The sequence below is a fragment of the Lynx canadensis genome, chromosome D4 (assembly GCF_007474595.2).
Source record: "Lynx canadensis isolate LIC74 chromosome D4, mLynCan4.pri.v2, whole genome shotgun sequence".
NCBI lineage: Eukaryota > Metazoa > Chordata > Mammalia > Carnivora > Felidae > Lynx > Lynx canadensis.
The window spans coordinates 66,829,109-66,856,730 of NC_044315.2; the positions used below are offsets into that span (position 1 = coordinate 66,829,109).

Below are 27,622 nucleotides of genomic sequence, written 5' to 3' on the forward strand. Positions count from 1 at the left end.
ACCATGCTGGGCAAGCTCTGGAATGTGCCTTCAGTATAAACTGAGGGCTAATCCTTCAAGGATACTCCTTGAGCTTTACAGCTGCCATATTTTGTCAAATGTAAGATGATATAGATTGTAAGATGCACTATTATTTTATGCGCTACTAAGAAAGGAAAAAATACTGCCAATTATAATTCTAAAACACATGACTCACAGATGGAAAAATTTGGGTGGGGGGAAATGTCTCAGAATTGGTGGAGTACAGTATGTTAGATTGACATTTTTAACATTTTTTTTTAATGCTGCCATAGTAAAACTTTGATGAGAAAAGACAAAAATGACAGTGGAGTAACTATGGTCTCCTTTGTGATGCAATTGAACTATTCTCAATTCTGAAAGAGAGAGAGAGAAGCGCAAATGAAGGGGAATGAGCTCCCAAAGAGTTGGTCTTTGGAGTCAGGCCAACCTGGGAGACCTTAGCTGCACCCTAACCCATGTGTGGCCTTTAGCTTTTCTGGACATTAATCTCCTAGTCTCTTAAGTTTGGGTATTACTCCTGTGTGTTTGACTGTTATGAACATTGCACATGTGTTAACACATCTAATCATCAAAATAATCTTAGGAGGTAGGTATTCTGTGAGGCGCTAAAAACCTGAGTTCCTTGTTCAAGACCACACGGTCCATCCATCTCTTTAACCACTACTCCCCACTGTCTCCCTAATACACCTGACATATGAGGCACTTGGCATAATGCTTAGCACTTACTAAGTTATCAGCAAATGGTGGTTATGATTGCTACTGTTTATTAGTAATATTATGATTACTAATGTGATTATTATCATTGCCGTCATTACTATGGTAGTTATATGAGCAGAAGCATAAATTTGCCTCACTTACCACTCAGATTGGAGCTTCTAACTTGGAATAAATTTGATCCATTGGGCAGAGTGGGGAATGTTCTGTAGCACAGAAGAGAAATGCCGTATTCAGACTGCCTTCTCCTGGGTGTGTTGACACACCCTCTCGGGAGTGCTGAATCTTTATTTGAAGGCCAGGAGTCTTCACATAAGCTTAAATTCTGGAGGTTTGAGAGTAATCCAAACCTTTTTCTCGAAGTTGTAAAGTCTCCCCAAATTGACATTGACCCTGGAGCATATTCTTGAAACTTGTACTTAATATAAAAAATTATTTTGCTTTATGATAACAACACATTCATTCTGGGTTAAAGCTCTGATTATAAGACAAATTAATAAGTTAACATATAACTGACATTCTCACTTGTGGTTAGGTGAATGGGGGTGTTTATGACATTCAGCTATAGTTTGTTTATTCAAAATATGATGAAGCTGAATTTAATGTATAATTTGGAGGCTTCTTTAAAAACTGTAAAATAGTATCGCCTAGAAATTGAGGAGATGGAGCCAGTCTGGTTGCTTTTGAATCCCAGCTTTATACTTTACCAGCTTTATGACCTTGGGCAAGTTAGTTAACCTCTCTGTGCATAAGTTTCCTCAAGTGTAAAATGGGAATAATAACAGAAATTGCTACATAGAATGGCGTTAAGGATTAGCTGAGTTAATACACAAAAAAGGGGGGTTTGAAGAGAATTAAGGATGTTCCGAGTGCCAAGTAATTATTATTGCTATTATTAATAGTTATTATTAATTATTATTAATTACTACTATTATTAATACTACTAGGAGTAGCAGTTGTAGTGGTGGTAAAGAAAACTATTTCTCTTCTTAGTCTTATGAGAAATTGACAGATTAGAAGAAACCTATATAATTAAGTCAATATTAAACTGCCAAATCTATTCATAGAGAACTCATATGAGAATGTCACCTTTTTTCAAAGAAAGGTAATTTCTAGAGCCAGTAGTATAATTCTGTTATTCTTAGATTTCCTTCGGGGGCATAAACTTCTTTCTTCTCACTAACATGGTCTGAAACCCACAAACTTCAAAAGAACTCTTCATTTCTAACCGCTACATTTCTGCATAGAAAGAGCTTCTTTCATTCTGCTTTAGCTGCTCTTTATGGTAGCAGTGTTTGGGAAGTGTGAAATGTTCTGATTATTTAACAAGAGAAATGAGCAGTGATGGAACTGTCTGGACAGATGGTGTGAGTCCCAGATTTTCTATCCTGTTACTGTGACCTTAAAAGGCAGAGAAAAGAACAGGGATGGCTGTGTAGAGTAGTTTCTTTGGAAGATTCCCCCAGCCATATGCCATTTTCATTCTTTTCAGCACTATTTACTTGAAGGAACTATAGTATTTTCACCAGCACTATTCCTAGAGAAAAAAAACTCTTAAAGCGAATCTAAAGGTCTTTTTATCTGTATATTTCACTTTGTATTCATGTTATCATTCATTCTGAGGCAAACTTAATATCATAGAATGCTTACGATTTTTTTAAGTGTTTATTTATTTTTGAGAGAGAGAGCATGAGCAGGGGAGGGGCAGAGACAGAGGAAGACACAGAATGTGAAGCAGGCTCCAGGCTCTGAGCTGTCAGCACAGAGCCTGACACGGGGTTCGAACCCACGAACCCCCGAGGTCATGACCTGAGCTGAAGTCAGTTACTTAACTGACTGAGTCACCCAGGTGCCCTGAATGCTTACAATTTTAAAAAAGGCTAAAGAGGAACTCAGGAAGGAAGAAAAAAGTTCCCCTTTTGAAACTTTACTCTGCATGCCTGCAGAATGATGTTTTTGGTCCTCAGATGTAATAATATTAACAGCAATGATAAAGGTATAGCTCCTAGGGCATCTTCTGGTTATCTGGCACATGATAGGTACTTTATGTTTATAATCTCAGACAGTCCTCACATTATCCCTGTGGCTTAGGTGTTCTCACTCCCAGGTAGATATGAGGAAACGGCCAGTTAGAGAAGTGAAGTAACTTGCTCATTAATGGCTGGGCCAAGATTTAACCCCAGTGCTGTTGGACTCTTAATCCTAAATGCTTATTTCTTTTTTTTTTTTTTTTTTTTTTAAATTTTTTTTTTTTTTCAACGTTTATTTATTTTTGGGACAGAGAGAGACAGAGCATGAACGGGGGAGGGGCAGAGAGAGAGGGAGACACAGAATCGGAAACAGGCTCCAGGCTCTGAGCCATCAGCCCAGAGCCCGACGCGGGGCTCGAACTCACAGACCGCGAGATCGTGACCTGGCTGAAGTCGGACGCTCAACCGACTGCGCCACCCAGGCGCCCCACCTAAATGCTTATTTCTAAGACTTAATAGGTTAAATGAACTAATACACGTAATGCATTTGAAATAGTACCTGGCACACAGTAAGTGCTATATAAATATCAGCCACTGCTGCTACTATTGTTACTATATTATTATTTCCACTATTGCTATTGTGTTGCTCTGGCACAAAGCATAGTATCTTCAGCACAGTGGTAACTTGGATTCATTACTCCAGTGGGTCTGGATTGTTTTATACTTATTTTTCTTTGTCAGAGTCTCAATCACTAGCAATAAAAGGTGATGCATATAATAACTATGCCGCCAGGATGTGAAGTTTTTATTCTGTAACTTCACGGTCCTGTAGATGCTGCCTGGGTTTCTTGGGGTTGTTTTTTTTCCTTCCCATCTGAATCAGCTGTTAGTAGAGGCCAGAAGTTTGAGAGGTAATAATCATGGTAATAATAAAAATTAACGTTTATGGAATATTTACTACATGCCAGGCACTATGCCAAACTTTGATATGCATCATCTCATTTAATCCTCACAAGTTTATAAGGGAGATTTTTTAAATTGTCACCTTCATTTTATAGACGTGGAAATATGGCAGAGCTGAGACTCAGATGTGGGACCATATCACTTCTTATATATACATGATGCTAGTGTCAGCATGATCTATTATACTGTTAATACTCCCTCCATGAAAATAGCCCTTCTCCTCAATGTTATATTGTCAGGGTAATACAGCTACCTCTCTAACCTCTACTAGGAAATCTACTACCCAGTGGGCAAGTGGTGGCATCCTTATACCTTCTGATATTTGCAGTTGCTGCTTACTGTACAGATCTTCAAAAAACTTGGATTTGTCCTCTGTGGGACTAGACTCCCATCCGGGTGTGGCTCCTATATAACGTTTCATTTCTTCAGACTTTATTTACTAACTGTTATGTGCAATGGATTCTAATGTAAACATACTTAGTTTCTTCTATCAGGGATCTCATAATCTGGACCATGAGATGAATTATTAAAGTACTTGGTCAGCAGAGCAGTAATTGAAGTCTGTGTCATATATAGTTCAGATACCAAATCAGAGTCTGTCTAGCAGCAACAACAAGGAAGCATGGCTTAAAAATAGAGAAGTTTGTTAGGTAGACTTGGTAGGATTGTGGAGAAAGGACTAATAGGTTTGCTTAACTATTTTTCTATTTAGACTATTCCTATTTTTTCTTCTTTTTATTTATTTATTTTTAATTTTTTAATTTAAATCCAAGTTAGCTGACATATAGTGTAATAATGGTTTCAGGAGTAGAATTTAGTGATTCATCACTTACATATAACACCCAGCTTATTTTTTCTTCTTATTAAAAAAATCCTATGTGCATATTTTTACATAAAGTAAAAGCTTTATTAGAGATTGTTCCCTTGACTAGATTCCCAGAATTGAATCATTATTATTGTTTGTGCCGTTTGAGAAATAGAAAGGGTAAGTGAGCAATGTTCTGATACAGTAAAGTACAAGATTTTATTCTTCAGTCTCTTGTTTTTCCTTTGACTCTTTAGGACTCTTAGAAGTTATATGGACTTCCTTGTCAGCATGCTTTATCCTATCTTCCTTTTTTTCCCCTATTTTTAAAATAAACTTTTTATTTTATGATAAGTTTATTTTTCATTTATTTTTAAAAAATTTTTTAATGTTTAATTTTGAGAGAGAGAGAGAGAGAGAGAGAGAGAGAGATCACAAATGGGGGAGGAGCAGAGAGAGGGAGACACAGAATCCGAAGCAGGCTCCAGGCTCCGCGCTGTCAGCACAGAGCCCGACACGGGACTCGAACTCACGAACCACAAGATCATAACCTGAACCGAAGTTGGTCACTTAACCAACTGAGCCACCCAGGCTCCCCTATGATAATTTTAGATTTATGGGAAAGTTGCAAAGATAATACAGAGAGTTCCTGTATACCAATTACCCAGTGTCCTCTAATGTTAACATTGTTACCATAGTACCTGGCTCAAAGCTAAGAAACTAACATTGGTGCATTATAATGAACTACATTCCAGATGTTATCTGGATTTCACCAGTTTTTCTACTAATGTCCTTTTTCTATTTTAGGATCTAACCTAAGATACCACATTGTATTTAGATACCCAGCCTTTTGCAACCTGATTTTAGACCAAGATTTAAGCATGACACTGAGTTGTACCAGCTACGTCATCGCATGTCCCAGTTCTGCCCATTCAAGGGCATTGAGTTGCCTGTTTTTTTGATGTTGCTCCTCACTACCTCTAACTGGAAATAATCTCCCCTGACTCTGATTTTACATAGATTTTGTTTTTGCTTTATTTTTCTCATGCCTTATTTGGGAACTTCTGCTGTCTGTCCTTTCTGAGTTCTAGATAGAATCAGGCCTGGTAAATCTGTCGGCCTGAAACCTGAGCCCCACTTGAAACTAAAATCAGTTCTTAAGTGCATTTGTTTTGTTAAGATGATAGGGTGATGATGCCACATTGATGTCTTGATCAAGATACCTTTGGAGAATCAGAGCCGTAAGGTCAAGTCACCCAGTTTTTAGTCACTCCATTTTACCAGAAGTTAAAGACCAGAGTTAGTTGTTGGATCAGAGGTTCTCTCAGCTTCATAGACTGATGACTGAAAACCAGGTTCCCATGGTTTTAGCTCTCAAAAAATATATTTGCCTTTTTAGTACTTAGAGCTGTGAAGCTAAAAAAGCAAATTTGAATAATTTCTTTAAATTAGTGTATTTAAGACATTAGCTTTTTAAAAAATGATCTCATATTTCCTATTCTGTTTATACCTTCATATTTTACAACAAGTAGATTGTCTTAGGGTTCCTTAATTGTACTTCCAAACCTCTAGTGAGTAGCAGGCACTAATTGAATCATTGAGGGAAGAATTTTGAATGCATTTTATATGGTAATTATATACATATACAGTATACAGAAGTGGGAGTTGTTTATGTAGTTAGCTTTGTTTGTTTGTGTGTTTTGAGAGAAGATTACCTCAGGGGTGCCTGGCTGGTGCCATCGGTACAGCGTGCAACTCTTGATGCCCCATGATGGATGTAGAGGTTACTAAAATAAAAATAAAATCTTTAGAAAGAAGATGATTACCTCAGAATGAATAAATGGCGGACCTTTCATTTATGTGAAGTAAATTATATTTCTTAAGACTGCCATGTGTCTTCTTGTTTGAATGTAATTCTTTGAAGTACTGTATAAGGTAGTAGTCCAAGAGATATAAAAACACTTTCACTAAACGAGTTGACATGAATGTGCATAGCATTCTTTTTTTTTTTTTTAAGCTTATTTATTTTGAGAGAGACAGAGACGGCAAGAGTAGAGGAGGGGAAGAGAGAGAGAATCCCAAGGGGTCTCCAGGGCAGCGCAGAGCCTAGTGCAGGGCTCAAACCCATGAAGCCGTGAGATCATGACCTGAGCTGAGACCAAGAGTTGGACGCTTAACTGAGTGAGCCATCCCACTGCCCCTGTATGGCATTGTTTGTGGTAGCCAAAAACAAAAAACAAAAAACCCAACACAGAAACAACCCAACTGCATCTTCTGGTGACCAGATAAACAAGTTATAGTATGTTCAGACAATGGAATACTCAGCAATAAAGAGAAATGAGGTACTGATACATGCAATAACATAAATGAATCTCCAAAATATGCTCAGTGAAAGAAGTCAGATAGGAAGAGTTATACTATGTAACTGCACGTATGTGAAGTTATAGAACACCAAAACCAGTCAAGGAAGTAGTAAGATCAGTGATTGCCGGGGGCCAGGCTGGATCGATGGCCCGACTGCCCAAGAGCCCAGGGAACTTTAGGAAGCAGGGAGGACGAAGCGTTCTGTGTCCTGCTTGTTGTGGTGGTTACACAGGTATATGTGTTCGTCAAAACTTAAAGTGGCTGCATTTCATAATGTGTAAATTACTTCCCAGGAAAGTTTATTTAAGAAAAAAAAAGTTTATTTACAAGGTTAAAAGAAAAATGACAACTTAGAAAACTGATGTGAAGAGAAAAGAGCTCAAGATTACAAATGTTGAAATAGAGAACTGGGACCAGAAGCGATGAATTTGATCAAGGCAGGCCCAATTGCCGTGATAAACTCTGAGCTTTTTGCACCTGATTGGACAGACTAGGTAATCTGAGTTCAAAATAAAAGAAGACTTTCTTATTTAGTATAAAAGTTGAAATTACAGTGTAATCTCTTTTTTAAAATTACCTGTTCTATCCAAAGAGAAATACTATTAAAATTGTCTGAGAGAAAGCAAGCACAGCTGAATCTAATTGGTTGTTGATGAGCTATAGATCAAATTTTGGGAAGCTATGCAGTAGAAATAAACGTGTCCTGAGGCTCTGTTTCTGGCATTAAAGAAAAGTTCTGTGCATGCTTTACACGGATGGTTTTTGATATAGTCATTATGCAGGTGCATTCAGGTGTTAAATGATAACAACTACCCATATAAGCTTTAATTTGTCTACTCACTGATGATATAAATTTGTTCTTGTTTCTCCTGTAGTACAGATAATCACTAGTTATGTCCTCTGGAGATTGCATAGCAGAGTTTAATAGTTGGTAGGATAAGTGAAATCACTCAATTTATACTGGAAGTCAGTGGGAAAATGAGGTTCAGTGGGTAGAATTTTATTTTATACAACATGTGTATGCTGCATATATTGATTATATGTTAGAAGTTTGGGATAGCAGTGGAGTGTTGGATCAATAAAGACCTCAGAGATTATATTCTCGTTTAGGCTCTGAAAAGTATATTACCATTCCACTATTACCCTTTTTACTTCTGTATTATCTATGGTGGGATTGTGAGAAGTTTAGTGGAAGAGATAGTTTTAAATTTTTTTTTTCAATGTTTATTTATTTTTGGGACAGAGAGAGACAGAGCATGAACGGGGGAGGGGCAGAGAGAGAAGGAGACACAGAATTGGAAACAGGCTCCAGGCTCCGAGCCATCAGCCCAGAGCCTGACGCGGGGCTCGAACTCACGGACCGCGAGATCGTGACCTGGCTGAAGTCGGACGCTTAACCGACTGCGCCACCCAGGCGCCCCTAATGAAGAGATAGTTTTAAAAAATGCTAGTAACCATCCTGTAACCTTGGCTTCTTTCTTTTCTTTTCTTTTCTTTTCTTTTCTTTTCTTTTCTTTTCTCTTTCTTTTTTTCTTTTTCTCGTTCTTTCTCTTTCTTTCTTTCTTTCTTTCTTTCTTTCTTTCAAGAGAGAGGGCACAAGTGGCTACGAGGCAGAGAGAGAGAGACAGAGAGAATCTCACAAGGGGCAGAGAGAGAGAGAGAGAGAGAGAGAGAGAGAGAGAGAAGCTGGGCTCACCCGAACCAGGGCTCATGTTTTACCCGAAGCAGGGCTGGAGCTCTCCTGATTGGAGCTTGACCTCACCCGATATGGGACTTGAACTCAAAAACAGTGAGATCATGACCTGAGCTGAAGTCAGACGCTTAAAGACTGAGCCACCCAGATGCCCTGTAACCTTGGTTTTCAAGAGTAGAGTGTATTTCTTAGAAAATTGGGCAAAATTGGTGGTGATAACTTAATGTGGCACAGTAATTCCTCACTTTGCCACATTCCCTTTGGTCCAAACACAAATCACTGATGAATATGTCTACAAGACATCGCTGGGGGCATCTGAGTGACTCAGTCAGTTAAGCAGTCTCAACTCAGGTCATGATCTTGCAGTCCTGGGATCGAGCCCCACATCAGGCTCTGTGTTGACAGTATGGAGCCTGCTTGGGATTCTCTCTCTCCCTCTCTCTCTGACCCTCCTTTGCTGACTTGCTCTCTCTCTCCCGAAATAAGTAAATAGACACTAAAAAAAAAAAAAAAATTAAAGACATCAACATCACTCATCATCAGAGAAATGCAAATCAAAACCACAATGAGATATCACCTTACACCTGTCAGAATGGCTAAAATAAAAAACACAAGAAATAACAAGTGTTGGCAAGGATGTGGGGGAAGAAAGAACCCTCCTACACTGTTGGTGGGAATGTAAATTGGTATAGCCACCGTTGAAAGCAGTATGGAGGTTCCTTAAAAAGTTAAAAATCAAAATATCATATAATCCAGTAATTCCACTATTGGGTACTTACCCAAAGAAAACAAAAACACTAATTTGAAAAGATATTTTTGCACCCCTGTTTATTACAACATTATTTACAATAGCCAAGGGGTGTCTGGGTGGCTCAGTCTGTTGGCATCTGACTTCAGCTCAGGTCACGGTCTCACAGTCCTTGAGTTCGAGCCCCACATTGGGCTCGGTGCTGACAGCTCAGAGCTTGGAGCTTGCTTCGAATTCTCTGTCTCCCTGTTTCTCTGCCCCTCCCCCACTCACGTTCTGTCTCTCTCTCTCTCTCTCTCTCTCTCTCTCTCTCTCTCTCTCAAAAATGAATAAACATTAAAAAAAAAAACAATTACAATAGCCAAGATATGGAAACAACCCAAGTGTGTCCATCAGTAAACAAGTGCATAAGGAAGATGTAATGTGTGTACACACACACACACACACACACACACGTATACACACACAGGAATATTACACAGCCATAAAAAAGGATGAGATCATGCCATTTGAAAAAAACATAGATGGACCTAGAGAGTATTCTACTAAGTGAAATAAGTCAGACTGAGAAAGACAAATACCATATGATTTCATGAATAAATGGAATCTAAAACAATCAAAACCAAATGAATGAAAAAGCAGAAAGCAGAATCAGACCCATAAATATAGGGAACAAACTGATGGTTGCCAGAGAGGAGGGGGTAGGGAGTTCGGTAAAATGAGTGAAGGACAATAGGAGATATAAGCTTCCAGTTATGGAATAAATAAGTCATGGGAATAAAAGGCACAGCATAAAGAATATAGTCATTGACAATGTAGTAGCAGTGTATGGTGATAGATGGCAACTACACTTAGGATGAATATAGCATGATGTATAAACTTGTCAGATCACTATGTTGTACACCTGAAATTTACGTAACATAGTGTGTCACCTATACTCAAATAAAAAAAAAAAAAAAAAAAAAGAATGAAAATAAAAATAAATGAATAAATAAAAGACCTAGTGGAACTAAAACAGAATGGAATAAGTGATGAAAAGCAGTATTTAAACAAAATTCCCAAATTAAAGACAGACAAGTGGGATAAATAATAAATCTACATCTAGATACTTCTTAAGGAAACTGTAATGTCAAAAACAAAAAAAATTTGCAGGCTACCAGACAAAATAGATTGCTTACAAAGGAACAGCAAATATACCTCTGAAACAGTAGAGGCCAGAAGATAATGGAGGTTATAGCATCTTTCAAAAGCTGCGGAGAAATAACTAAGAAAGTTATATGTAGTTAAAACTAACATTCAAGAGGGAAGTCAAAATAAAGACATTTACACATATAAAAAGACTAAGAAAGTTTATGTCTCAGAGACCCATGCTTAAAGATCTATTAAAGGACCCAGAAGGAAGACATAATATATATGAAATAATGGTGAACACAGAAATGGGTAAAATATGTCAGTAAATTTATGAGCCATTGCCTGTAAAAAATAAAATGACAATGTGTTAAAAAGAAAAGTCAAAAAAGGAGAACTGTTGGGGCACCTGAGTGGCATAGTCAGTTGAGCAACCGACTCTTGATTTCAGCTCAGGTCATAATGTTACGAGTTCGTGAGATCAAGCCCTGCTTCAGCCTCAGCGCTGGCAGCATGGAGCCTGCTTGGGATTTTCTCTTCCTCTCTCTCTGCCCCTCCCATGCTTGTGCTCTCTTGCTCTGTCTCTGTCTCAAAAATAAATAAGTAAACATTAAAAAAAAAAAGGAAAACTTTTTTTTGTTTTTTATTTTTTTATTTTTTTTTAAATATATGAAATTTATTGTCAAATTGGTTTCCATACAACACCCAGTGCTCATCCCAAAAGGTGCCCTCCTCAGTACCCATCACCCACCCTCCCCTCCCTCCCACCCCCCATCAACCCTCAGTTTGTTCTCAGTTTTTAACAGTCTCTTATGCTTTGGCTCTCTCCCACTCTAACCTCTTTTTTTTTTTTTTTTCCTTCCCCTCCCCCATGGGTTTCTGTTAAGTTTCTCAGGATCCATATAAGAGTGAAACCGTATGGTATCTGTCTTTCTCTGTATGGCTTATTTCACTTAGCATCACACTCTCTAGTTCCATCCACGTTGCTACAAAGGGCCATATTTCGTTCTTTCTCATTGCCACGTAGTACTCCATTGTGTATATAAACCACAATTTCTTTATCTATTCATCAGTTGATGGACATTTAGGCTCTTTCCATAATTTGGCTATTGTTGAGAGTGCCGCTATAAACATTGGGGTACAAGTGCCCCTATGCATCAGTACTCCTGTATCCCTTGGGTAAATTCCTAGCAGTGCTATTGCTGGGTCATAGGGTAGGTCTATTTTTAATTTTCTGAGGAACCTCCACACTGCTTTCCAGAGCGGCTGCACCAATTTGCATTCCCACCAACAGTGCAAGAGGGTTCCCGTTTCTCCACATCCTCTCCAGCATCTATAGTCTCCTGATTTGTTCATTTTGGCCACTCTGACTGGCGTGAAGTGATGTCTGAGTGTGGTTTTGATTTGTATTTCCCTGATGAGGAGCGACGTTGAACATCTTTTCATGTGCCTGTTGGCCATCCGGATGTCTTCTTTAGAGAAGTGTCTATTCGTGTTTTCTGCCCATTTCTTCACTGGGTTATTTGTTTCTCGGGTGTGGAGTTTGGTGAGCTCTTTATAGATTTTGGATACTAGCCCTTTGTCCGATATGTCATTTGCAAATATCTTTTCCCATTCCGTTGGTTGCCTTTTAGTTTTGTTGGTTGTTTCCTTTGCTGTGCAGAAGCTTTTTCTCTTCATAAGGTCCCAGTAGTTCACTTTTGCTTTTAATTCCCTTGCCTTTGGGGATGTGTCAAGTAAGAGATTGCTACGGCTGAGGTCAGAGAGGTCTTTTCCTGCTTTCTCCTCTAAGGTTTTGATGGTTTCCTGTCTCACATTCAGGTCCTTTATCCATTTTGAGTTTATTTTTGTGAATTGTGAAGTTTATTGTCAAATTGGTTTCCATACAACACCCCAGTGCTCATCCCAAAAGATGCCCTCTTCAATACCCATCACCCACCCTCCCCTCCCTCCCACCCCCCATCAACCCTCAGAAAGGAAAACTCTTGATGATAAGTTGAGGAGGAGTTGATTTGTCAGTGTTCAAGGAGTAAAGTATATTTAAGTTCTGTGTGTAAGAAAAGGGTAGAGATTCTGCATACAATCTGTTTTTATTAGCAAATCTTATAGTGGCATATATATGTTAAAAGTAAACAGTAACTATTACAAACAGTATCTACTGCTAGTTAGAAATAGTATTTAAAACTTCCAGATAGGGGCATCTGGCTGGCTCAGTTGGTAGAGTATGGGACTCTCGATCTTGGGGTTGTAAGTTTGAGCCCCACATTGGGTGTAGAGATTACTTTAAAAAATATTTTAAAAAAACTTCCAAATAAACAGAACAAAAGGGAATTTATAAACATTTATCAATTAAAGGAAATTAGGAAAGGTGGGTCAAAGAAAAGGTATGGTAAGCTGAAAACATGTGAAGATAATCATAATAACAGCATTATAATAGCACTTACTGTGTATGTGCTAGATACTGTTCTAAGTGAGTACTTTACATTTATTTATTCATTGTATGCTGACATCTCTGTTAGGTACTGTTAGTACCCACATTTTATAAATGAGGAAGTTAAGGTACAAAGAAATTGACCAAGGTATTACAACTGATAACAGACAGAGCCAGGATTTGAGCCCAGGCAGCCTGGCTCTAGAATTCAAAAAATGTCCAAATATATAATTAACCACAGGAAATAATAGCAGATTAAGCTAATTCATATAAAGATTAAAATGCGATAGAAAAAAAAAACATACCTATATAATGCTTGGTAAAAGGCATACCTAAAGCAAAATCATACAGAAAGGTTGAAAAAATTATAGAGATAGAAAAAAGATATTCCCCAATACTATTAACCAAAGGAAACTGGTGCTAAATTAAAAGGCCCACAACACAATTTTACAGAGAGATGGTGCACCAAGAAGTGTTAGAGGACTTTAATAATGTGGTCTTTAAGTATATAAATCAAAAGCCGATGAAATTCTAATGAATATTGACATGTCCACAATTATGGTGGGAGATTCCGAAATACTTTTATTTTAAAAACTGCTGATTCAAGCAAAAAAGGAATTAATAAAACTATTGAAAATATGAGTAAAATCAAGCTTGATTTATCATATATATATGTAAATATATATATGTAAATATATATGTAAATATATATATATGTAAATATATATATATATATATATATATGTAAAAGTCTTTATCCAACAAATGGTGGATATACTTTCTTCTCGGCTATAAATGGGACATTTACAAAAGTTGGTCATGTACTATATCATAAAGACAATCTTAATAAATTTTACATCATTAATAAAAATCTTCCTCTGTGTGTGTGTGTGTGTGTGTGTGTGTGTGTGTGTGTGTGAGAGAGAGAGAGAGAGAGAGAGAGAGAGAAAGAGAGAGAGAAATTCTATTAACAGGTTAAAGGGAGAAAATATACATGTTTATTTCAATAGGTGGCATTGTTTGACCACAATGGAATTAAATTATAAATAAACAATTAAAGACCTCTTTAAGATATATGGAAACTTTAAAATGCCCTCATTAATAACTAATGAGTTTAAAATGGAGGGTTGATGGGGGTTGGGGGAGAGGGGAAAGTGGGTGATGGGCATTGAGGAGGGCACCTGTTGGGATGAACACTGGGTCTTGTGTGGAAAAAAAATAAAAAATAAAAGCCAAAAAAAAAAAAAAGAAATAATAGTGGTAATTATAAAATTTTTAGGACTCAAAGATAATGTACTATACATATCAAAACTTGTAGGATGCAGTTAAAAGGATAGCGGTAAACCTGTAGCCTTAAAAACATTTAAATATTAAAAAATAGATTAAAAAAGCAAATTAAGGGGCACCTGGGTGGCTCAGTCGGTTAAGGGTCCAACTTCAGCTCAGGTCATGATTTCAGGGCTCGTGGGTTCAAGCCCTGTGTCAAGCTCTGTGCTGACAACTTACAGCCTGGTTCTGTGTCTCCCTCTCTCTCTGCTGCTCCCCTGCTCACATTCTGTCTCTCTTTCTCTCAGATGTAAACAAACATTACAAAAATTATTTAAAAAAACAAATTAAGCATTTAATTGAAGAAAGTAAAAGAATAATGCTGTCAGCCTAAGCAAAGTGAAGGAAGAAAGCCAAGAGAAAAAAAAAATAATAATGAAATAGAAAACAGTATCAAAGATCAACAAATGCAAATGCTCGTTCTTAAAAAAAAATAAAAACTAGCAAATTAAACTAGACATCTAACAAGATTGATCAAGAAAAAAAGAAAAAGGGCGCTTGGATGGCTCAGTCTGTTAAGCATCTGACTTTGGTTCAGGTTGTGATCTCACAGTTCATGGGTTCAAGTCCCATTGTCGGTCTCTGTGCTGACAGCTCAGAGCCTCGAGCTGGCTTCAGATTCTTTGTCTCTCTGTGTCTCTCCCCTGCTCACGCTTTGTCTCTCTCTCTCAAAAATAAACATTTAAAAATTTTTTTAAAAAGAGTAAAATTAAATATTGACTACTCTAACCCAAGAGCTTTAGAGTTTATGCTCTTAACTATGTTACACTGACTTCCAAAGGAAAATGTTAGGGACGTTAAATCATTAAATTTGATAATAAGGTGTAATACGAAAATGATAAAATTTTCTGGGCAAAAATAAATGTCAAAACTCAAGAAGATCTAGGAAACTTATACTCATGAAAGAAATTGAATTAATAATCAGAAATTCTTCTTTCCAGGGTGCCCGGGTGGCTCAGTCGGCTAGGCATCCAGCTTTGTCTCAGGTCATGATCTCACGGTTCATGGGTTCGAGCCCCGCATCAGGCTCTGTGCTGACAGCTCAGAGCCTGGAGCCTGCTTCAGATTCTGTGTCTTCTTCTCTCTCTACCCCTCCCCTGCTCACGTTCTGTCTCTCTTCTCTCTCAAAAATAAATAAACATTTAAAAAAAGAAAAAGAAAAATTCTCCTTTCCCCCTCTTGTCCCAAATGAAAGGCCAAGAAAGTTTACAGGAAAGTTTTACCATGCCTTCACAAAGTAGGTTATTCCCTATATTATATCTCCTATTTCAGAAAATTTAAAAAGGAAAAATATGAAAAATATGCTTTAAGCAACTCATTGTCTGAGATTGATAGCAAAATTAGACTTGGACAATGCCAACAAAATTTTTAAAGGGAAATTACAATATTGTCGAACAGATGAAAATATCTTAAATGAAATACAACAAATCAAATTTTATAGTATCTATATATTTGTGTAATTCTCAACATTAAAGGATTAAAAGATTAAAGGAGAAAAGCCTTTGATGATTGTTTCAATAGATGACATTAAAAACTTTTGATAAATTTCATAATTAACCAGAAGGGAGGGGAAAGATCTTTTAGCAAGTTTGAAATAAAATGGATCTGGAATTTCCTTAACCAGATAAAGGGAATATACCAAAAACCTAGAGTGAGCAATCATATTTGATGGTAAACTTTTTAGAAGCTCTTCTATTAAAATCAGAAACAAACAAAAACTATGTGCTATCCTTGCTTCCATTAAGCCAAATGCTAGAGGGCTTAGGCATTGTAATAACACAAGAAAAAGAAATTAAGAATTAAAGAAGAGACCAAACTGATAATGAGAATAAACCATTTGTGGTGTTTTACAGGAAATTCTTGTTTAAGACCATGGCTCTGCTGTTTTAACTTCAGAGTCTAATGCAAATTATGTTTAAAAAGGTCAGATTCAGTTACAATTGATGGTGTCTCTGTCTCACTTAGCCTAGCTACCTAGGAATAATAACAGCAATGTTTTTCACTTAGCAATAATGTCTATAGGTTGTACAATTAAACTGGTGAGATTACTTTATCCCACCACCAGTAAGTGGTTTTACAGATTGTAAGGATGTCTGTGAGGAGAAAAAAATGGAAACGGTCTACTCCAACTAACTCTCTCTCTCTGTCTTTTTTTTTTTAACTCCCAACTAACTCTTAATTCTAATTACTATTTTATGCAAAGATAAAATGAATGTGGTATGAAATAGAAATGTGAATGGAAGGATTTTTGTTTATGTGAAAAGATCCCTTGAACTTACTAGGTTCGAATTGAAATCTGTTCCCATTTTAGATCCTGTCTCAGAGCTTTCAAGTACAAACTGCTTAGCCAAACAGAATCTTAGCTTTCAAAGCTAAGGTAAGGTCGCAGACCCATGGTGTGGTCCAGTCGTAGTGTTTACTGGTAACCTGGACAGAGCACATGGCATGTGCTGTTCTCTGTCACCCACCCCCCCTCTTCCTCTCCGCAATCCCATTTCACAATCTGTTTTCACATTTTATGGTTTGTTTATCTTTCCTCTTCTCCTAGGAAGCTGGAATTTTTTTTTTGCTGATCAAATTGAAAATTATTTAAGTGAAAAGAAAACCACAAAGATTTAGGGGTATTTCCATTCAGGAACAAAAATGAACGTTTTGGTTAAATTGTCTTTGAATTACTTTTAACATTGCGTATGTAGTTTTGTTTTGGTTTTGTTCATTCGAACATTTCATTGTTTAAAATATTGCTGTTGTAAAATTTGTGGTATTCTCATCCCAGACCTGTGATTTTTCTTATGTTCACTTCTTTGATAGACTGTAGAGGCTAATATTTACGAGAGGAATTTCCTGGACTAGGTTACAAAATAGACTGTAATTTCTGCCTCATTTCAACTTCAGTGTGTCAACTTGATAGGAGGGGACAGGTGGACATTCTGGTGACCAGAATCTGATAGGGGAGGGTGGAGGCCAGTGATGGATGGCTGTGTCTGATGACAAAATAAGCATTTCCATGAATATGAGTGTGCAGAATAAAATTGGGACCAGCAGATGGTAGAGCTATGCTGTATCTTATTTCTTCCTCAGCTCTGAGATTTTCTGTGGCCATTTTTTCACAGAAGCCAGCTGGGATTGTCTATTAACTGCCAGCACCCATTGGTTTGGGTAGAAGGAACTTGTTGCTTTCTTTAGAATTTGTTCAGCCTCTCCTTTTCATGTATGGCTTTATGTTCATCTGGTGGTAAAACATGATATTTAACCGCAGAATACGTGAGAACTGACCTTTCCTTGGAGAACATCCCAGCTAGATCCCATTTCTACAAAATGATTATGCTTTGACATCTGGCTTTTTTCCTGTTCCTTTTTTCTTTAATCCTCTGATATTTTAAATTTCTGTGATCTCTGCGATTGCCACTTCAGATCTCATTACTGAAAGTTCTTTTCATGTTGTGAAGAGAAGAAACATTCCTCAGAAAACATCAACACAGAATATAGGGCTGTAATATAAACTTAAACCTAATGAACCTGCTCATTTTAGCTTTCCTTTGTAATATATTGAATTTAATTTACTGATCCAGAGTTCATTTAAGAAACGTGTTTTGGTTTGATTTCTCAAACTTACCTGCTAGTTAAAATAGTTCTGCTATAGACAGAGTACGATTCATTATAACTAACATTGCCTGGGCTGGTGTCGAGATGTTCTTTAGCATTTGAGATGAAAGAAAGGCAGAAACTACAGATAGGTTTAAGGGACAGAAGCCTGGGAATGCATCTTGGAGTCATGCTTGCTGTATATCCTCGGGAAATCCAGGCTCTAAGAGAAAAGAAGATTCACCTCACACATGTGTTGCTTATTTTAGTGTTGTGTAGTCAGCTTCTCTCAGTAGTAGTTTGAATTGGATGGGGATTTAATGATGTGTGAACTATTAAAAATAAAGTAAGTTTGTGGCTGAGAACAGAGATTTAAAAAAAAAAGGAGGGGGGCAAGTGGTAAAATAAAAGCAGGGCAGGAAGAATGGGTCTGTATAGCTGTCGTTAAGAGAGATATTGTTGAAGTGCAGACAGCCAAGCATTAGACCTCGATTCCTGCGTTTGAGGAGAGGGCTGGTGCGTGAAGCTTTACTCAGAAAGCTGTCTTAAGTGTGGCTTGATTCAGGTTGTCTGGCTGACTAGAAAGGTTTTGTTTCCATTCTCACTTCTGTACATGCCTCCCCTCCATGTATGAAGAATTGCAAGTATTGGGGTGCCTGGTGGCTCAGTCGGTTAAGTGTCCAACTCTTGATTTCAGCTCAGGTCATGATCGCAGTTTGTGGGATCAAGCCCCTTCTCGGGCTCTGCTCTGACAGCACAGAGCCTACTTGGGATTCTCTCTCTCCCTCTCTCTGCCCCTCCCCACTGATACACACTCTTTCTCTCAAATAAATAAATAAACTTTAAGAAAAAATGAGGAAGTGCAAGTATTAGAAATGTTGTAAAAAAAAAGGAATAGAGGGGTGCCTGGGTGGCGCAGTCGGTTGAGCGTCCGACTTCAGCCAGGTCACGATCTCGCGGTCCGTGGGTTCGAGCCCCGCGTCAGGCTCTGGGCTGATGGCTCGGAGCCTGGAGCCTGTTTCCGATTCTGTGTCTCTCTCTCTCTCTCGGCCCCTCCCCCGTTCATGCTCTGTCTCTCTCTGTCCCAAAAATAAATAAAAAACGTTGAAAAAAAAATTTTTTTAAAAAAAGGAATAGTTAACTAGAATTTAAATAAAACTTGGAGGAAACAAAGAACATCTATATATTCATGGATTTATTTACCTGAGATGTTTAAGGAATGGCCACAGCTAAATCCAAGTCCTTCCCTGGGGTTTTCTGAGCTCTATCATTTTTCCTCCACTTTTTGGCAGCTTTTTGCTTTGACTTCATTCTCAGACAGGCTCTTTCTGCTAATAGATAACAAAGATGCTCAGCTTCCATCTCACCAGCTTAGAAACCTCAGCAAAAAAGAATGCCTCTTTCCTCCAGTAGTCCCAATGGAAATCCCAGAGCTGACTTTTATTTGCCTAATTTGTGTATATTCCCATCCCTGATCCAGTCACTATAATGTACTGGTTACGCCTGGGTCTTTGTATCTCAGGGGCCTGGGGGTTGGGTTAGCCCCTCCTAAACCATAGAGAATAAGGAGAGGCAAATGGAGGTGCTGTCACATTAGAAGAGGAATGGGAGGGGTGCCTGGGTGGCTCAGTCGGTTAAGCATCTGACTCAATATCAGCTCAGGTCATGATTTCACGAGTCAATTCGTGAGTTCCAGCCCCTCGTCTGACTCTGTGCTGACAGTATAAAGCCTGCTTGGGTTCTCTCTCTCTGCCCTTCCCCTGCCCACACACAGATGCTCTCTCTCCCTCTCTCTCTCTCTAAATAAGTAAACTTAAAAAAAAATAGAAGAGGAAGGGGATGCTGGACAGTCAGAAACAACAAAATACCCACCATGTCTGTCCCCAAAGCTACTGAGTGGGAGAGGCCTTTCCTTCAGCCCAAAGTGCACTAGCAACTGGGTTCCTGAGATAAACTTTTACTCTTGAGCCTAACCCCTCTCTACATTGCCTCTGTTTTGCCGCAGGTACCTATTTCCCAAGTTTACACTGTGCTGGACTGAGTTTGTAGACATGAAGATTCATGTGCCCTGTGAAACCATTGACTACATTGAAGCCAACTATGGTAAGACCTGGAAGATTCCCGTGAAGACATGGGACTGGAAGCGCTCTCCCCCCAATGTACGGCCCAATGGAGTCTGGCCTATTTCTGAGTGGGATGAGGTTATCCAGTTATACTGAGACAGTAACTTGAAATGGTAGAATTCCTCGTCCGAAACAAAGGTGGATAACTGTTTAAGAAGATACATCTCTATGTGTCAAACGTAAGTAGGAGCCAAAGATATATGTCAAGTTTGAAGACGCAGAGAGTCTTAACCTCTGAGCCATCTGATTTAATCCTCTCATTTTACATTTGTTAAGGAGCCCCCATGTGCCAGGTGCAGTGCTAGGTTACAGTGGAGGAGCAGAAGTGAGTGAGGCACGTGCCTGTCTCTCTTTCCCTTCCCTTTGGTAAGCACCTCAATTTTCCTTGGAGGGAAACACCCTCACTCTTTGAAGAGCTCATACAGAATATGATGTTCTTTAAAGATTTTAGATAATGCCTGGACTGGAACACAGGTTTATCAGGCAAAGCTAAGGAGGGATATACTCGTAGAAAAGAATAGCCCGTTGCTGTTATCAGCAGTGAAGCTTGTATGTTAGTGCTGCTTTTAAGGTTGTAGAGTCTGAGTTAATATTTAAGTGATCACACTTTAGATGGCCTCAAGAAAAGATGCTAGCAGATTCATTTTACAAGCAACCCGATATGGAGTTCATCTAGAGCACAGGGCATCATTCTATAAGAGAACAAGAGCTTCTTTTTAACTTTGTCAAAGATATGCAAATTTCCATACATTTTCTATTTTTATGTTTGAAATGAAAAGAAAGCTTATGCTTGTGTGAAGCTTAAATTTCCAGCCATTGTGAGAATATTTTCACTGACCTCTATAGCACTTGTTAACAAATCATTCAAGTGAGATCATGCTACCAGACAGGATTTTGAAAGGGTTGTCATTTCATGAAACTTACTTTCCTTATTTCTTTCCCAACCATCTGTTAGGTGGAAATATGAGCTATTCATGGACTTTAATATTTTCTGAACTTATAATCCTTGTACTCCCAATTTTAATGTTAACACTAAAATATTAATAGAAATACCTCTAATTTTTCTAATTGTACTCTTCATTGTACTCATTGATCAGTTACAGTTCCATATCTTTCGTTCATGGCCTATAAACAAATTTAAATGATATGTAAACCTACCTATTCCCTTTCCTCTTCCAGTACTCTCTCACATCTCCAAAAGGAAGATAAATGGCAAACCTGAGAAATGCTTTCTCCCCTGTCCCACCCCCACATCATAGTGTCTGTAAAGTCTGTGTCCATTCTAATTCTGTCTCAGTGTTCTATCTGTTGCTTATTGATGGGACAAGAGTGCAGACTTCCCTGCTTTATCAAGTACCACCCATTCTGAGACCCTTCAGTTTCCTTTTGCCCCCTCAGGATATGTTTCTGAGTGGGCTAGGATGACTCAGTCTCCCTCATCTCTTCATGGGTCACTTTAATTACATATTCCAAGTGAGAGGTAAAGGTATACATAGTCACAATAAGCACTGCTCGCTTTTTCTTTGTCCAGGAAGGCGGCTGAGTCTTACATTTTGTCTAGGCTGCTTAGGACAACTTTCTGGGCCAGATCACAGATTTTCCTCTAAAACCAGAGAATAATAGGAGTGTCAGAAATGGAAACCAGAGGTCTGAGGGAACGGGCTTGACTGAGTTTTCCTAAAACAAAGTCGGGAAAAGTGACCAGCAACCACCCCACTCTATACTTTCAAAACATCAAAACCTTTTTTAAATAAATGGTAACCACTGACCTTCCTCTCTTGGGATGAGATTTCCATGCATCATCATTGGATCTTTTCATAACTAACATCATTAGGTTTTCAGGGACACGTATAGATTACCAGTAAACTTGTCCCCAGATGACAGGCCATTGTAATCAACTTTCCCTTTGCTGGAAAACCAGTCCATAGAAATCATACCCAAATTCTAAATAGCTGAACCTAATTTAATTTTTCATGGTTGAAAAAATATCAGATAATAATAATAACGTTCCTGGCCAGAATCCACCCTGCTTAGTGAGGACCATTTGCTTGTGCTTAGCATCTAGAAGTGTATACAAAAGTGCATACTCATTTCTGCCCATTTCAAATTGGGGCTTCCACTGTTTGCCAAGGGCTCTTACCCGTTCCTATTTAGGTTATTTTTCTTTTATCTGTCCCTGGAGTCCATGGTCTTAAAGTATCCAAAATCTAAGGTGTCTTGGCCTCATTGACAGAGGTTCTATATCCTTCCCTTCATAGATCACTGGCAGCTAACATACCTTTCTTGGCTACCTTCTGGTTTCACAGGCTTCAGCTCTTGGGTCCTACCCTAGTTTGAGGGAATGAGAGCTTTTCCCCATACTCTGAACACCAGGCTTGCTTCTGATACAGATTCAGCCATACTTCATCCTGTGTTTCTTGACAGTTCTTAACTGTGCTGAGTGTCCAGAGACCTTGGTTTGGGTGAATCTACCATCACACCTCATCAAATCACTTTTTTTCCTTCACCTTAGTATTCCAACAATAGTTCTCCTAATATGACCACTCTGAGGTTCACTTTGGCTTACCAGGAGAAAACCTCTTATAGTAACTTGGAGGTTAGGCACCCATGGATGTCTCCAGAGAGATCCTGAGAGGCAAGATTGATAACCTCCCACTTGACAACAGGTGGCCACTCTTCCTTCTCAAGGCAGGGAGTACTTGGCCTTCTCCCCTCTGCTGCAGCTACTGATACCTGGCCCCTGTAATAAAACTGCAGTTCTCAAAATCAGGCATCCCTAAGAAGCTGGGCAGTGGGATGGCCAGTTTCTTTGATTCCCTGGCTACAAACCCTGAAATATGACCACTAGCTGGCAGAATGTCTACCATCCTCCCCAAACAAGTTAACTCTTGAGGGAAAATCATCTTGCTCTTGAGTCTTAAAGACTAGAGGGTCACATTCATGTTCTCCTTATTTTATAGCTAAATCAGTAAGCTATAGGAGTGATTTGATAAACAACAGAGGCTAAAACTCAGGAGTGCCATGACTTTGGGCCCTGTCCCTGTTTCAGTGCATCATGGCACAGCATCTTAACTAACTCTGATTGAGATATTTGGCAGAGAAGTCATCCTGTGCCTAGGGACTCGGTTTCAGGGTGTTTCTGCCATTCCTCACTTAGTATCTTTCTGCCCAGATTGAGAACCCGAAGTGACAAAGAGATCAAGAAGGAGTGTTTCTTTCTTGTCCAAAATACTTACACTGCTTTCATACCTTTATCTGCAAAATGCCATATCTCCAAAAGGTAAAATAGTTCATGTTTGGAGACATCAGCCTTTGGTCCTGATATTCTTAACATCCAGGAGTACCTGATTCTCTTAAGTTCAAGATGCATCCCATTGCTGCTTCACCCCATCCACCTCCCCAGGAAAGAACACCAATCTGCTAAGCACCCACTTCCCAAGAGTCCTTCCTCCTTCCCTTATTGATACCCTCTTATGGATACAAGTAGTTGAGAATAATTCGACTGTGCTCATTCCTCTCCTTCTTTGTGACCCCAAACCATTGTATCCAGTCTTACCATGGCTGCAAAGCTTCTGATGGCACATGGGACAGCAGGGTGTTCCATAGAAAAGCGGGGGTTTGTAGATTGGGGACCAGAGCTGCATCTGAGAAGCACACTTGGAACGAATTTCCACACTCCAGCCTAACACCTCACCCAGTATCACAAGCCTAAGAAAGTCTCCCCCAAATTTCACCTCCTGGAAAATGAACGATTCTTTCATCCTCAGTATTATAAATCGCCATGGGAAATGTTCCCTCAAAATCTAGTCAGAGAAAGTATCACATTCCCAACTCCTGATACTTAATTATCATGGGAAAACTCCACTTCCTGACCAGACAAAAGGATATCTTTGAAAAAATGTCCCAGCAGGGGTTTCTCTTTCCTCCTCTTCTTCCTCTGTCATTAAGACCTGGGCTAGGACACCTCTAACATTTCACTTAGGGGAGTCAGCATGTTGGTTTAAAAAGACCACAAACTTCTGAATTAGGTCCAAGTTTGAATCCTAGCTTCATCATGTGGGATTTCTGGCAGAGAACCTCTCAGCCTCATTTTCCACAAAGTGAATTGGGGAGATGAGGTATATTTCTTAGGATTTTCACTTAGGATAAAATGAAATAAAGTGCTTAGCACTGGGCCTAGTATTACTCAGGAGATGTTCCATTTCCTACTTCCAAGTCTCTTTTCTAATTATTTTTCAAATGGGATTGAAGTAACTATGGTTCAGAACATGAACCTTACTCAGGAGGTTGGGTGACTGAATTTGCTTAGGAAAAAAATTGTTTCATTGTATCAAGGCATTAAAGGACAAATTATATGGTTCATGAATTCAGAGGCATTACCGAGTTGTCTCCTCTAAATAGAACTTGTATTTTCATTTTATTGGTCAAACTTTTGTCTCCTAAAGACTCCTTATATGATCCCTTCTGTTATCTAGTTCCTTCGTCCCAAGCAATTTACTCTCTCTACCTCTGTACGTTTGGTACTTGCTCTGCCCCGGGCTTCTTCTTTAATATTCTAGTATATTCTAGAGATGAATTCTCATCTCCTTGTTAGTAAATCTCTACCCAGCCAAAATCAGATGTAAGTCATGATTTACAGAGGGAAAGAATTTGGAATACTTAGTTTCATATAACTATCAGTGCTGATGAATGTCTCTATCGGTATTTTAATAAAGGAGAGATGAAAAATACTCTTTTCTACCTTTTTCCATCAAATTTGTATTTCTGTCCCAGGCAAGAATCAACAGGGTATGTGATGCTTTTGTAAGCTTCTCTGCACAGGCTAAAATCTAATGATAGTTTATAAGTCATACAGGCCAGTTCAATAGTGATACCTCTTCACAGGACCAGTACTAAAGTAGGCAAGTCTACATTTTCCTAATGACAAATCTCTGCTTCTGTATTTACAGAACTTCTAGGTTAGGATACCCCCCTCAGCCTCCCCCAACCCAACCCAATGTAGAGATTATGTGGAAACCCATTAGCCAACCAAGCTGTTGTATACTTACAAGCAGCTCTCACAGTGGGTTTGAAAGGGAACATGAGGAGAATTAGAAGTACTGTATTTTGTTACATAAAACAATGTACTGTCTCCCACACCATTAAGAAGAATTACAAGATTTTGTCGTCTTTTGATGACTCATTGAGAGCATGGGAAATAGTTCATGTGTTTGTTAAATGAAAATCCTATGTAGCTATTTGTGTGTCCGTTCCACTTTATAACCAGAAAAACATGATTGTGAATTTTTTAAACAAAGTGATATTTTAAACATGGGTAAATTTCAGTGTATGCTTACCAGTTTACTATTTGGTTTTATTTTCAGGTACAGGTAGTTTGTGGTACTACTGAAAATACCTTTAATATTATTATTTTGATCAGAATTTGTAATATATAATCGGTTTGGGATGATGAATAAAGTCTTTTTAATCACATGAGATATTTGTGTTTATTCTTGAAGTTTGCAGTAGATATTGTTACAGCCACTAACATTCATAAGCAACCTGGCAAAATAGTCCATCTTGCCACCGGTATAGTATTTCTAAAATTAAGGTAAAATGAAGTCATATGGGTGGATCCTAATCGAATATGACCGAGTCCCATAAGAAGAGATTAGAATACAGACAGGCACAGAGAGAACACTATGTGAAGATTAGAGAGAAGGTGGCCATCTACAAGTCAAGGAGAGAGGCCTGCAGAAGAAACCAACCCTACCAACACCTTGATCTTGGACTTCTAGACTACAGAACTGTGAGAAAATAAATGTCTGTTTTAAGCCACCCAGTCTTTATTAGGCAGCCCTTGATTAATGCAGTAATCAAGACACTGTGGTATTGGTAAAGAGATAGACACATAGATCACCTGAAGAGAATAAGAAGCCAGAAATTGATACACAAATGTGCTCACCAGGATTGTTGATCAAAGAGCAAAAGCAATTCAGTGGAGGCAAGGATAGCCATCTCAACAACAATAACAAAAATAACCTCAACTTGAAATTCATACTTTATACAAAAATGAACTCAGGTATAATGTACTAAAATGTAAAACTATGAAACTTTCAGGAAAAAAAATAAAATCTTAATGATCTAGGACTAGGCAGAGCTCTTTCTTAAGACTTGATACCAGGGGCGCCTGGGTGGCGCAGTCGGTTAAGCGTCCGACTTCAGCCAGGTCACGATCTCGCGGTCCGTGAGTTCGAGCCCCGCGTCGGGCTCTGGGCCGATGGCTCAGAGCCTGGAGCCTGGTTCCGATTCTGTGTCTCCCTCTCTCTCTGCCCCTCCCCCGTTCATGTTCTGTCTCTCTCTGTCCCAAAAATAAATAAACGTTGAAAAAAAAAATTTAAAAAAAAAAGACTTGATACCAAAAGCACAATTCATAAAAGGAAAAATTGATAAGTTGGACTTCATCAAAATTAAAATTTGCAGCTCTGCAAAAGCCTACCAGAAAAGGATGGAAAGTCAAGCTACAGACTAGGAGAAAACATTTGCAAACAACATGTCTGACAAAAGACTGGCATCTAGAATATATAAAGAACCCGAACCCTCAACAGCTCAGAAAAATCCAATTAGAAAATGGGCAAAAGACATGAATAGACATTTCCCTGGAAAAGACCGACAGGTGACAAGCACGCTAAAAAGATGTTCAACATCATTAACCAAGCAGTCAAAAGCAGTAGCCAAAGCAATCCTGAGAAAGAAGAACAAAGCTGGAGGCATTACACTTGCTGGTTTTACACTAAATTATAGTGCTATACTAATCAATACAGTACTAGCATAAAAACAGACACATAGACCAATGGAACAGAATGGAAAGCCTAGAAATAAACCCCTGCATAAACAGTCAACTAATATTTGATGAAGGAGCCAAGAATACGGAACAGAGGAAATACAGTCTCTTTAATGGGCTGGATGGAGTGCCTGGGTGACTCAGTCAGTTAAGCGTCCGACTTCCGCTCAGGTCATGATCTCCCAGTCCGTGAGTTTGAGCCCTGTGTGGAGCTCTGTGCTGATAGCTCAGAGCCTGAAGCCTGCTTCAGACTCTGTGTCTGCCTCTCTCTGCCCCTTCCCCGCTCATACTCTGTCTCCCTCTCTCAAAAATAAACATTAAAAAAATTAAAAAATAAAAATAAATAAGTGGGGCTGGGAAAATTTGGATATTCACATGCAAAAGAATGAAACTAGACTTCTATCTTAAACCACTCACAAAAATTAACTCAAAATGTATTTGCATAAATGTGAGGCTTGAAACCATAAAACACCTAGAAGAAAGTGGGGAAAAAAAGTTCCTTGACATTGCTCTTGTCAATGATTTTTTGGATATGTCACGAGAAGCACCAAATGCAACAAAAGTGAAAGTAAACAAGTGGGACTACATCAAGGTTAGAAGCCTCCACAAAGGAAAGGAAACAACAATGAAAAATAACCTATAGAGTGGGAATAACTATTTGCAAACAATATATCTGATAAGAGGTTAATAGGCAAAATACGTAAGGAACTCCTACAACTCAATAGCAAAAAGTAGCATAATCCAGTTAAAAGTAGGCAAGGAAACCGAATAGACATTTTTCCAAAAGAGATACTCAAGTGGCCAAAAGGTACATGAAAAGGTGGTCAACATCACTAATCATCAGGAAAATGCAAATCAAAACCTCACATCTGTTAGAATGGCTGTTACCAAAAAGAAAAGAGCCAAAAAGTGCTGATGAGAATGTGCA

At 38.6% G+C, this 27,622-nt stretch overlaps 1 protein-coding gene across 2 annotated transcripts in view; it reads left to right on the forward strand.

Annotated features, from left to right (window-relative positions):
- The window catches only part of FKTN (fukutin), an 86,249-nt gene that overhangs the window by 52,227 nt on the left and 6,400 nt on the right, over positions 1-27,622 (forward strand). Inside the window, exon 10 of one of the 2 annotated variants that reach the window (XM_030293523.2) lies at positions 19,754-19,851. In XM_030293523.2, coding sequence (XP_030149383.1) covers positions 19,754-19,851 — 98 coding nt within the window. Of the gene's footprint in view, positions 1-19,753; positions 25,347-27,622 lie in introns of those variants that run through there. The other variant, XM_030293525.1, reaches the window with a different exon arrangement.